Source organism: Hippocampus bargibanti, linkage group LG11 (assembly GCF_051943395.1).
Source record: "Hippocampus bargibanti isolate YZ-2025 linkage group LG11, ASM5194339v1, whole genome shotgun sequence".
Lineage (NCBI taxonomy): Eukaryota > Metazoa > Chordata > Actinopteri > Syngnathiformes > Syngnathidae > Hippocampus > Hippocampus bargibanti.
This window is the reverse complement of record NC_142744.1, coordinates 9,769,124-9,782,500: the sequence shown is the minus strand read 5'-3', so window position 1 is coordinate 9,782,500 and position 13,377 is coordinate 9,769,124. Positions and strand designations below refer to the sequence as shown.

General features: G+C 42.2%; 1 protein-coding gene across 3 annotated transcripts in view; it reads right to left on the bottom strand.

Annotated features, from left to right (window-relative positions):
- The window catches only part of pde1cb (phosphodiesterase 1C, calmodulin-dependent b), a 99,876-nt gene that overhangs the window by 47,551 nt on the left and 38,948 nt on the right, over nt 1-13,377 (bottom strand). Inside the window, exons 1-2 of one of the 3 annotated variants that reach the window (XM_089008310.1) lie at nt 11,347-11,874; nt 3,942-3,968 (exon numbers count right to left, since the gene is read on the bottom strand). The exons of 1 other annotated variant lie outside the window; for it this stretch is intronic. In XM_089008310.1, coding sequence (XP_088864436.1) covers nt 3,942-3,968; nt 11,347-11,447 — 128 coding nt within the window. In that variant the 5' untranslated portion in view covers nt 11,448-11,874. Of the gene's footprint in view, nt 1-3,941; nt 3,969-11,346; nt 11,875-13,377 lie in introns of those variants that run through there. One more of the 3 variants, XM_089008308.1, reaches the window with a different exon arrangement.

Below are 13,377 nucleotides of genomic sequence, written 5' to 3'. Positions count from 1 at the left end.
ACCATTTTTTGTCATTGTCACTTGAATTCCAGAAACCACAGAATATTGAGTTTTAGGACCACATCAACATTCAATACAGTGTTCGAAACCTTTCACTCTATTCTTTGATCAGAAAAAAAACAGTTAATTCCTAAACAATATGAGTCGAGAGTAATATGCGCTTGAAATGAGGTCTGCTGTCCAAAATACAGTAAAGTCTCGTTATATCGATATTCAAGGGAGTCCGAAAAAATATCGATATAACCGGGACTATCGATATATTCGACCCTGTTTGCATGTAATTTTCTCCGTGCGTGCATAGAAATAGTATCGATATAACCGGGACTATCGATATATCCGATATCGATATAACGAGACTTTACTGTACAATGCAATACATAGATATTGGTTTATATAGCGCTTTAACAGCTGAAGCTGGAACAAAGCACTAACATGGAAAAAAAGGGAAATGCTGCCCTTTTGTGGAAAATAAACATTGCCAGAGGCCATGGCCAGCACCAGCACCCAAGCATGAAAAACAAAACCCGAAAAAATTCCGGAATGGCACTCTACGTCATATTGCAATTCCCGAATAAATTAATGATTGGCAGTTTGGATAGGCAGTTCAGATTTTTTTCCCTGCTTGGGTGCCGATAAAACGCTAGTCAGACCTCTGGCCATGTTTTTTTTCCCTTACGCAAGGGGGCAGCATTTCCTATTTTATCCATGTTAGCACTATGTTCCAGTTTCAGCTGTGAAAGCGCTAAATCACTGGTGTCAAAGTCAAGGCCCGCGGGCCAAATCCGGCCCGCCACATCATTTTTTTCGGCCCGCGAAAGCAAATCAAACTTGTTAAATTCCATGATGATTGCTAAAATCTGAGCCAAAATTTCATATTTTTGGATGTCAACCACAATAAAAGTCATTATTCTTGACTTCAGATTTGAAAACGAGTTATTCATTAATTTGCTGTGTGCTCTATATGTAATATTTGAAGGGATTTAAACATTCTAATGGGTTCCCCAAATTCATAACGGCCCTCGAGAGGAAACCATAACTACAATGTGGCCCGCGGCAAAAAATGACTTTTGCACCCCTGCGCTAAATAAACCAATATGTATGTATTGCATTGTATTTTGGACAGCCACCCTCATTTCAAGTTCAGATAACTCCAGACTCAGATAATTTAGGAATTAACTCTTTTTTAATGAAAGACAAGAGTCTAAGGTTTCTTACGCTGCATTGAATGTTTATGTAGTCCTAAAACTCAATATTCTGTGGGTCCTAGAATTGGAGTGACAATGACAAAACCCCTCGCACTGGAGTGGACACTTTTTAATCAAGATGGTATGATGTGAGATGGGGGGCACTGATTCGCTGTGGCGACCCCTTGAAGGAAAAGACAGAAAGGAAAAGAAGAAGTTATATGATGTATGTTCTGTTTTGATGTCCGGAACAGATTATGTTCAATGTACTTGACCATGGTTTCCTTTTTTTCTAACTGCTTCAGGAAAATCGATAAAAAGTTGAATTACAAAAAATGAAAATATACACTCAACCGCCATTGCACAAATTACTATTGGCTTTTAAAACGGCGGAATAATAAATGCATCTGACAACAACAGTGACCACGAGATCCAATATAGCAACCAATAAACAGTTTCTCTTCCACCAACGCCCAACCCACGTAGAACCCCGCACAAGTCATCATCTCTTTCTTTCCATCGTTTCAAGAATGTGCTCTCTTCTCTCTCTCTCTCTCTCTCTCTCTCTCTCTCTCTCTCTCTCTCTCTCTCTCGCTCTCTTTCACTTTCTCTTCTCCTCTCTTTCTCTTTCTACATCTGCATGAGAAGCTTTCCTGGTGTGTCACTAATGACAATGTCCCAGTGTTCCTCTCTGCCAATTAGCCCGGCCGTAATTACACGGACACATGCGGAGCTGTCAATCACTCCGCTCCTCCACACAGGAACTCTACCGCCCTCCCCTCCCGCCACCAAGAGAGAGAGTGAGACCACAGACCGCGCCGACCAGCACCGCGTCGCTCAATTACTCTGAACGGGGCGGGCGATCCCTCGGCTCGTCTTGAAATCTAAGTGGTTCCCCGCTTGGCAAAGCTCGTTTTGTTTTGCAGCCAGTTTTATGGGCTGCTTGCGATGTCCTGTTGACTCGCTTAATGCGTTTTGTGCCAACGCACTTCACAGATGGCGGACGGTAGCAGATTCAATTTGTAACGGGAGCAAAACAACAACGCAATATCCGTCTATGGACGATATAAATTGGTATGCGATACATATGTCATCAAGTACAGGTGTGCTGAGGTCTCACCAAACAGACTGAGCTCAGTGACTTCCTACTCGATGTGTCAAAGTAAGAGTCACTTCTGTTTTAACAGCACTATCTAATAATTTAGCTTCAGCGTTAGCCAAGAGGCTATTTGTAGTACGGTCAAAGGAAGACTGCATATACATTTTAAAAATCTATCTCCTGATTATAAAAGACTAACAAGACGAAGTAACAAGACACAACTGTAAGCGCTGAAGTTTGGAGTTAGCGATTAGCATATTGGGCTCAGGCTACGATTTGGAGTAAGTACATCTTCATCTTTATTAAGTTCATAACGTTGCTTGTTCTGTAGCCACAAAGGGACATAAGTCTTCTTGTGCCGGTCCCAAGCCCGGATAAATACAGAGGGTTGTGTCAGGAAGGGCATTTGACGTAAAAGCTTGGCCAAAACAAACATGTGAATCAATCCTCTGAAGATGGAGGACACTGATTCGCTGAAGGGAAACGCTGAAAGGAAAAGAAGATGGCATGTTTGTCATCAATAAATAAAAGAAGGACAGACTAAAGACAGAAGGACTTCTTTAATCAGATGCAAACATGTATGCTTTCCTCTTCAGAACTATTTGAATCATACTCATAACTGGATGAGGAACAAGAAAGCATCTTCTCTGAATCTGAAGCTATTGTTTTGATTCGAGAGCAGGGCAAAGACGTCCTGGCATGACGTCATGAACAAGGGGGCGGGACCTTCTGAAACTTGCCATTTCTGAGGTCATTTTTGGGGTTTTGGGCACACTTTAAGTAATTTTTATTGGTGTTTCGTATTTGACTAAAAATATCAGCCTGCGTGTTTTGGGTATTTTAGATCAGAGCATTGTCATCAAATGGTGAGTATAGTTTTTGCTTTTTTGAATGTTGCTGTGCCGATGACCATTTTGTGTTTGGCAGCCTTTTACTGAGCGAGTTGCTTGTTTTGTAGCCACAAAGGGAAATATGTCTTCTTGTGCCGGTCCCAAGCCGGCATAAATACAGAGGGTTGTGTCAGGAAGGGCATCCGACGTAAAAGCTTGGCCAAAACAAACATGCGGATCAAACCTCTAAAGATGGAGGACACTGATTTGCTGTGGCGACCCCTTGAAGGTCAAAGCCGAAAGGAAAAGAAGAGGAGGAGATGCTATAAAACGCTTTTCTGATGTCAGTTAGGAAACAAAAAAATGGTGTCAGTTGTCCTTTAAGTCTTGTTAATAGAGCACAACCCCCCCCCCCATAATGTGGCATGAGAGTTATTTGTCACGGATGGGTGAGGTTGTACCGCGACTAACAGATAAATATGGTCACTTGAATGTCTGCCCAAAGAAGGAGCCGTCCATCACAAGGGGTTGTAGGAGGTTTGGGGAAGGAGGGGGGGTAATGTTAAGAAAAAATGAGTCTGCATTCATACAAGTTTGAGCAGGTAAATTTGACTCAGGTAACAGCAATGCAATGACCAAGGTGAGGCGGCTGGATTATCTGCTTTAGGATTCATCCACCAAGAGGGAGGTAGCCTCCCAGATGTCCCCCAGGACAGGCCCGGAGAACCAGTACCATTGGATCTAGAGTCGTAACTTTCAAAAGCGATGGAGGGCAAATCATCTGGAAAGCGATGATGGTATTCCCAGTGTTCCGTCGCCAAGTCTTACCTCTGGGATGTCTTCTTGTACTTCCGCCTGCCAGAGATATAAACATCAAATTAGATTTAGATTGAGTGAAATATACTTCTATTTAAGGCAAATTAAAAAAATATATATGTGATAATCAACAGGATTTGATGCAAATAACGCAAAAGCAATTCGGCGTGACGTTTATTGAGAGTCATTTATCGTATCGGTGGAATAGCATCAGCTCGTCAAGTCGACGCAGTAAACCCAACAACGGCGCAATTACTTAGGCAGATAATTTAGGAGAATGGCATGAATAAATCATGAGCATTCGCTCACGCAAACATGTGCACGCATCCACTCCACCCTTTTGACATCTTGCCTACTTTCGTACAACGGGGGAGCCCACACACGCATACACACGCACATAACTACGATCGCTAACATTTGGCCCGAAATAAACACCCACGCCTTCGCCAGGTGGCTACAGCAATGCCTCTAAAAGCCGAATACATACACACACTTAAGGCACTTGTCATCGGCGAGTGCAAAGGAGGCGTGGTGGTCCCCACTTCAGGCTTAAAAAAGGTACGTGGGTTTGAATTGAAATGCCGGTCGGGCACAATTCACAACACTTTGTGATTTGTTTCTCAATCCTTCAAGGTTGAGCTTCATCCAAGTTGAAAAATGTGGGTTGAAATCCCACCAATGACTTGACTTACACGTTTGATCTTCAGTCACGAGTGAGTTTTGCTTTTATTTTATTTTATATTTTTTTTTTTTGGGGGGGGGCAATGTTTGTAAATTATGATTTGATGCTGTCATCCGGTGGTCTTCCACCTTGAGCAAAAGTCGCCTCGATTTTAACTCATTCACTGCCATTCCTGAATTTATTCAGGAATTGAAAAGCATGACGTGCACCGCCATTCCCGAATTTGTTCGGGTTTTGTTTTTTCTTGCTGGGCGTGCCAATAAAGCACTGGGCAGACCTCTGGCAATGTTTTCCCTCCCACGAGAAGGCATCATTTACTTTTTGTACAGTTGCCCCCACTTTGAATGCAGATAACTCCAGACCGATATAACTTAGGAACTTTTTTTTTGTTTCTGATGAAAGAAGAGAGTCTAAGGTTTCTTCTTCTTCTTATTATTATTATTATTATTATTATTATTATTTATTTATTTGCTTTTCTACTTTCATTTCTTTCATAACTTTGCTGCTGTGAAATGTAAATTTCTCCACTGCGAGACTAATAAAGGCAAATCCAATGCAATCCAATCCAATTATTTATTTTTAACTCATTCACTGCCATTCCAGAATTTATTCGGGAAGTTAAAATATGATGTTCAGTGCCATTCCCGAATTTGTTCAGGTTTTGGTTTTTCTGGCGGGAATTGCCGATCAAGCGCTGGCCAGACCTCTGGCAATGTTTTTTCCCTTCCACGAGGGGGCAGCATTTCTCTTTCGTCCATACTAGCACTTTGTTACAGCTTCAGCTGTTGTTAAAGTGCTATTTAAACCAAGATGTATGTATTGCATTTCCCTTTTCAACAGCCGCCCCCATTTCAAGCTCAGATAACTCCAGACCCATATAACTTATGAACGAACTTTTTTTTCTGATGAAAGAAGAGAGTCTAAGGTTTCCTATGCTGCATTGAATGGTTATGTAGTGCTAAAACTCAATATTCTGTGGATCCTGCAACTTCAGTGAAAATGACAAAAACCCTGACACTGGAGTGGACATATTTTTGCACATCGTCTGGCAGTGAATGAGTTAAGAAAGCCTTCCGCGATGAACTCTGGATGAAGTGATTAAATAATCAATTGATTTTCTTTAATCAGGGGAGGCGACAGCGAGGTCGGTCGGTGGCAGGCGTCTCAATTAATTCACAGATGGGAATCCATCGGAAACAATGCAAAAGCATAAGATTTGACAATCATGGGGGAAGGTATGCTGGGGTAGTAAAACACGCTCTTTAGGGGATGCTGTAATGGCCCATGGAAAAAAGGACAAGAAGTGTCCAAAGACAACACGCACGCCGTCTACGGGTGATTGGTCCGACCTCTGGGATACTTGATGTTATGACAGGCATGCCAATCACGTTTTCGTATGGCAGCTTACGGCGCGAACAGTAAATGTCAGAGCGTCGATGTCAAGACGCGATAGAAGAGCGACACTCATGTTGAGATTGGTTTTAAAAGAGATGTATGAAGTGAAATTGACCTTTCAAATTGCTGGCACAGTGAACAGTCATTTTTTTTGGAGTGGTGGAGGATATCCACACGTCATTGGTGAGAATTCTTGATACATAGTGGGGCTGGAGCAATTACCGTATTTTCTGCACGATAAGGCGCACCTTCATTGAATAGTGTATTTTCAAACTTTTTCCATATTGAAGACGCACTGGATTATAAAGCACATCTTCAATGAATGAAAACTGTTTCAAATGGTTTTCAGGATAGAAGGCACACCACATTATAAGGCGCTTCAATAGAGGCTGGTGTTACGTTATGTATCCATTATAAGACGGTGCTACGTTAAAGGGAATGTTAACCAAACGGTCACATTTTGCCACCATCTTCCTTTTTTGATTTCAAATACGAAAATAGAAATTGCAGAATTGTATAATGTGTGGTGTTTTCTCCATTTTTATGAACACACAAATATTCAAGGGTTTTATCAGAGTTGATAAAAATTCAATAACAAATAGAATTTTCAAATATTGTCATCTTCCTTGTTTGAAACTTTTATGTTCCTGGGTGGTTTTCATTGAATATTTGCACATTAAAATTTATATAAATAAACATTTTTATTCTTGAGACACTAAATACAAAAAAAAGAAGAAAAAAACGGCAAATTTGACATTTCTAACTAATCATTGTGCAAAAAATGGAAAATTATGGCGAAATCAAGAAAAAAACGAATTTTAAGAAATTATTGAAAAAAAATATATATCCCAGCAAGGACCGTCCATTACTTCTACGGGGAAAATGTCGTGGGTGGCTAACTGATATTACTGTCATTACGAGACTATTTCTCAATATTACTTCACACATAAGGTGCACTGGATTATTAGGCACAGGGTTATTCTTTGATGAAAATGAAGACGTTTAGGTGTGCCTTAAAGTCCGGAAAATAACGTAACCGAAGTTGAATTGTAACTTCTTTAAATTCACATTTTAACCAAAACAAAACAATTTTAATGTTTGATGTAAGAACAAATACATCGGACCTTAAAACAAATACAGTGATACCTTGGCTTACGAACTTAATTGGTTCCCAGACAGAGTGTGTAAGGCGAAAAGTGGGTATCCCAAAAATTAATTTCCCATAGGAAACCATTAAAATGAGAATAATCCGTTCCCAGGTCCCCATAAAACCTAATTTTCTACTTTTTAATTTTCTAAGCCTTAAAACTACACAAAGTATACCTTATATTATGATTAATAAATGTGATATGGTATTATAATTAAATAAATAAACTGGACTGTATAATAAAGTGGGTTTATTTACCTGTCTGATGGTCGTTGATGGCTTGACGGATTGTAGTGGCCAGTTATATCAGCATTAAACACTTGAGGAACGTAACCTTTTTCTTTCACCATCTTGGGGAATGATCCCTTGGAGATGCTTTCTTTGCGATAACCTCATCAATTGTGTTCTGTTTAGCTGGGTTGATAGCTTTTTGCATCAAGTGTACATATGGCTTGTGCGGGTTGTTTGTGGAGCCTGATTGATGGGATGTTTTAACCTTGCAGTCTACACTCTGCCTTTGAACTACCAAAGTTGAAACTCTCTCACTGTCGTCTGCCTGTCTCTTTAATGTTTAACCCCTCCCCCCACACTGCTGCATTCTTGACCAATCACGTGGCTTTAACCAAAGACTGGGGGCGGGGAATAGAGGACAAAAACAGTCGGCTGCCATTTTGTTGCTAGAACGGGCTCGTTCGCGAAATACACATCACTCATTGAGGCAGCTCCGTGTACCAAAAAGTTCGTATGCCAAGGTAAAATTTTCATAAATTTAACGTTCGTAAACCGAAAAGTTCGTAAGCCAAGGGGTTCGTACACCGAGGTATCACTGTACTCCAAGTACTTGAGTGTCAGTGTGCCTGTAAGAGGCGGGGCATGGTGAGGTAGTGCGTGACGTCAGTGAGTCTGCGTACAAGTTTCAGGCGGTAATTTATGTCCATAAGCAACGCCTGTGTGAGAATCTTGCACATATTTGAACGCTCGCTTCAAATATTTGTATTTGGGAATGTGTCCGCTGCATCCAGACAAGGGACGGAACGTACTGGTGATACAGCCGCTTGGTGATCAAGCAGTTCCTCTACAGCTGAGAACGCATTTGGAGTAATAAATTGTCGTAACCCCATCGCTCTGCCCTTGGTCGTACTTGTCATGAAAGCGGTACTTGGCACCGGCCCCACAGTTGAGGGGGCGGCGTAAGGTAGGACTTAATGGGAGAGTTTTAAAAGCGTGAAGATAGGATTGATAACTCAAAATAAAATAGCTCAGTTGAGTCTTGGAGTTTTAAAAAAATGTGCACATTAATTAATTCTTGGGGTATTTTGACAAAAAGATACTTTTGAGGGTACTTGTGTTTTCTTTAAGACCACTTTGGGCTCTAAATCAATGACCAGTTGTTCGTCTGTGTAGGCTCTCAGAAGTGGGCCATCGACAAAGGTGTCGGACGTTTCGTTCCTCATCCGAAGAGCTTCGGATGTTCAAAAAGAAAGACTATCAACATCGCAGGGACAATGCTAGTGGACCGCAATCTGCAGTACAGATGCATCTAAAAGCTAGCAACCACTCATTTGATGACAGTGAGGGTAAAATCTTAGCAAAAGAAAATAGATGGTTTGGAAGAGGAGTAAAATAAGCATATTTTTGGAAAACAGTAAAACCCTTCACTAAATCGCCATGGTGGTTTAAGGTTTAATTTAGATCGTGCTGACAACAGGCTCCTTAGGCCCATACCACATAGGCTTAGTCATGCTAATAAGGTCAAACCAGCGTCAGGGATAGAACAATAGACGTAAACAGATTGGCTATCAGAGCAGGAGATGGGCACAGGGACCAATCAGATCATAGGTCTGGCACAGCGCCCTCAGTCCATTAGGGATATAGGGGCGGGGTTACCAGCACAACTTACGTGCACTGACGAAGCTTTTCGGATGAGGAGCGAAATGTCCGACACTTTCAAAGAAATACAGATGATGGCTGAAGAAACCTTTTCCTCGAATGATCATTTTACTCGTTCTTGTGTCAGACTCAAATATTTGGGGAACCGGGCTATATTAAGATCAACCGTATCACCAAAAATAGCAAATTGTCAGGCTGTTTCTCTCAGTCGTGGTCTTGTTCTAGACTCTTTACTTGGTTGATGTGGTTTCAACACTGCTATCCACATGTGCGTTGAGTTCACTGACACCTTGTCAACATCTGGAGCACCTTTACATCAGACATAATACTTTTGTGATGTCTGACGCGCCTCCGGAAAATTTCAAAGGGCCCATGCGGGTGATCAAAAGGGCCGACCATCCAGTATCAAATATCTGGAGAGGGCAGAGAGTTGGAATGGTAAATTTAGGACGCAGACATAATGGCAACGTGGTAGCGGATGCTAATGGTCGCCGCAAGGGAAAAATTGACCACAAAATGGCAATAAAGTCACATCAGCAACCAACATTCACGATGGTGCGATAACCCTAGAGGGCAAGGCCACAGTAGCATGACAAAAGCTCAACATTCCCCGTCGCTGGGTCGCAATGGCGACAATTCCTGGGGCATTAAAAGCTAATTGCCACTTCATCTTGGACGGGGAGAACGGTGGCGAGTTCCGGGGAGCCGGGAAAGGTGTTGATTGGTTGGGTTTGAAATATCTTGTCAAAATGTCAACGCTCTGAGGTCTTCTCTTTTATGTTTCATCCAAAGAGAAAATGGCAAAAAAATAAGAGAAGAGGCCGAACCGAGCAGGCAGTCACTCATACTTCCTGCGTCATCGTTGCGCAACAGGAGAGCGGCTGACGATACCGATCCTGCTCAGCGGGAAAGCGGACCTTCATGAGCGCCTGGTCACAATGCCTTTTAAAAGGCTGCCATTTTGTGGTAAAGGTACTAAGATGGAAATAATTTGGCACTTACGATAACGGTTATCCGTGAGGGAATCGAAGAAAGGGGAAAAAACGGGATTTGAAGTTGAAAAATCGCAAGATGCTACATGTGACCTTTTGCGTGTGCGGTTCATCCAACCCCAGGAACACGAAAAGTGTCACCTTAGCAGAAATTACTGCAGTCACGCATCTAATTTTCTGTATTTTTATGAGACTGTGAAATACTTCAATAAAGTACAACTGAGCCCAGTTTTGGTGCCACTGTCTTTTTAACTCATTCACTGCCATTCACGAATTTATTCAGAATTGAAAATATGACGAAGAGTGCCATTCCCGAATTTGTTCTGCTTTTGTTTTTTCTCTTTTGGGTGCAGATAAAGCGCTGGCCATGTCCTGTGGCAATGTTTTTCCCTTCCACAAAGGGGGCAGCATTTTCCTTTTTGCCATGTGAGCGCTTTGTTCCAGCTTCAACTGTTGTTAAAGTGCTATATAAACCAATATGTAGGTATTGCATTGCCTTTTGGACAGCCACCCCAATTTCAAGCTCATATAAATAACTCCAGAGGCATATAATTTAGGAATTAACTCTTTTTTTCTGATGATCAAATAGAGTCTAAGGTTTCTTACGGTGCATTGAATGTTTATGTAATCCTTAAACTCCATATTCTGTGGGTCCTGGAATTTGAGTGATAATGACAAAAACCCTGACACTGGAGTGAACACATTTTTGCATGTCTGGCAGTGAATGAGTTTAAAAAAAAAAAAATCACATGCTAGCATGCGTGCATACTGCTGTAATAATTTTACTATACAGCCATGCCGTAATACGATGCGTCCTGTGATTGTGTCGCATACGAAAAAATGGCACCCATAACACGGCGGTGGGAATATGCTAATTTTGCCGAAAGCCTCAGCCCAGGAAGCATTTGTGACTTGAATTGCAACATTCGGCATTACTGACGCCTCAAAAAAATTACTCCTTGACTTTTGTGCGCCAATATTTTTTTTCCTTTTCTCAAAGGACTTTGGTGAAAATTGCTTCAAAGGTGGAATGAGGAGCGCATCGAATAGAACAGAGGATTTCAATGTCATTCAGGGTGTGTTCGCTCAACCTCCTGCAAGTTTAAGCATCACATCACAAAAACACAACATTTCCGAGCTTTTATCGAAAGTCCCGACACGCATAACCTATCCGCGGTACCTAAACGCACCCTATTGTTCATCACAATTGTTTATTACGATTCGTGAGCTCCGTCTAGTATGATTCACGCACAACTGGCACACGTTCACACGCACACTTGTTGAACAAGAGTGAAAAGTGGTTGTACTCACAGTCCTCTGAGCCTGAGCCAAATCTTCTCAATTTGTTCCGGCTGTAGGTACTGGAGGGCTGTGCTTTCAAACTCCTCAATCTCTTTGGTAGGAGACTCCATGACAGGCGCATACACACACAAGCGCGCACGGGTGACCACACTCGTGCCAAAGGTAGATAAACGGAGAAGTGGAAAAACTTTACTCCCCCACGTGCGAGAGAGGAGCAAGATGGCAAAGTGTGACCCCGAGGTCGCCTCTTTCTTCTTTCACACTGGCGCCCTCAGTCGCGATGAGCCGGCCGGCATGGTTCCGTCTCTCCCCAGTCCCCCTTTCTAATCTCTTCTGTCAACCTTTTGCTCAATTTTATGAGAGAGTTGTGGCAGTCATGCGTCTTCCCGACTGTCTGGGGGAGACTCACTCGGCGTCTCCAGGGCGAGTGAAGGGGTCCCGGAGCCGTGCCATGCTCGCTCAGCAATGACGGGATGCAGACAGCAGGGCAGCGCAATCCGGGATTAATGCACACTACCGCCGAGCTCTTTACGCACATCGGGGAGGGCAGAGGAGGGACGGCGGCGGTCAAAGAGGGAGGAGTCACGGCTGATAATGAGAAACCGCGTTCCGTTTCATCCGCTGGCAAGCGAGGAAGGAGGGGGAGAAGAGAAGAGCGGATGATGCTACTGAATGAGCGGGATTACGATGAAAATGTTCACAGGATGACAACAACAACAATTCACAGTCCGAGGTTGGAGTCAAAATGTGTCCGGTGGGGAGGTAAACAAAAACATTCTCGTTATCGGGCAGCACAGTGTTCGACCCATTCAAAGTGTAGCAAAAAAAGAATAGAAACATGAATCCACAGTAATCCCTCTTTAAATGCAGATTTCTACCACCACCAAAACATCAAAATCCCTTGTGTGATATTGCTGTAGTACTCATTAACTCATTCACTGCCAGACATCTGCAAAAATGTATCCACTACAGTGCCAGGGTTTTTGTCATTGTCACTTAAATTGCACGACCCACAAAATATTGAGTTAGGACTACAAAAACATTCAATGCAGTGTAAGAGACCTTAGACTCTCTTTCTTCATCAGAAAAAAAGAGTTAATTCCTAAATATATGAGTCTAGAGTTATATGAGCTTGAAATGAAGTTGGTTGTCCAAAATACAATGCAATACATACATATTGGTTTGTATAGCGCTTTAAAACATCTTAAGCTAGAACAAAGAGATAATATGGAAAAAGGGGAAATGCTGCCCCTTTGTGGAAAAGAAAGAAAACATTGCCAGACGCCATGGGCAGTGCTTTATCAGCACCCAAACAAGAAAAAAACAAAACCCGAACAAATTCATGAATGCCGCTCTATGTCATATTTTCAATTCCTGAATAAATCCGTGAATGGCAGTGAATGAGTGAAATTAGCATCAATCTGTTTCATGGCACAACGAGTTGGAGTTTACTGTCAAACTAGCAAACAGCATGGATGAATTTACGGGTCGCAACTGTGTCACAGTGCAGTAAACCTTGAAGCAAAGTGTTCACCATCCCTGGAGGTAACTGAAGGCACTTTAGGGGGGTGTCTGTGAAATTCAAAAAGCTAGTTACAAAGAAGCATCAATGCCACCAAAAAAGGCTTGATCATAGCAGCATTAGCATATTTGATAAGAAAGCTGACTTTGACAGTTGACAAAGATCCTCAATGATGCACACACCCATGCTCTGCGTTCATCTACAAGCTTTTCAGAAGACTGATGACAACAATCGGACTTGGTCATTACGTATATCATTATTATATCTGTATGGCTGTACAATACTGCCCCCAGGTGGCCAAGGCGTGTGTGTAGGAGCGGTACAATGTCCATTGAAGTGAAGTAGAAAACGGGCCAATTTTTTAAATTTCTTTACATGCACTTAAAGGACAACCGACGCCTGCGGACAGGTTGTGTCCATAATTTGTAAAACCACTTCAAATGACTTCTAATGAGCGTATTTTACAAAGATTCCACCGCATATTGCTATATTTTACGTTTTAAGACTCGCGCAGAATA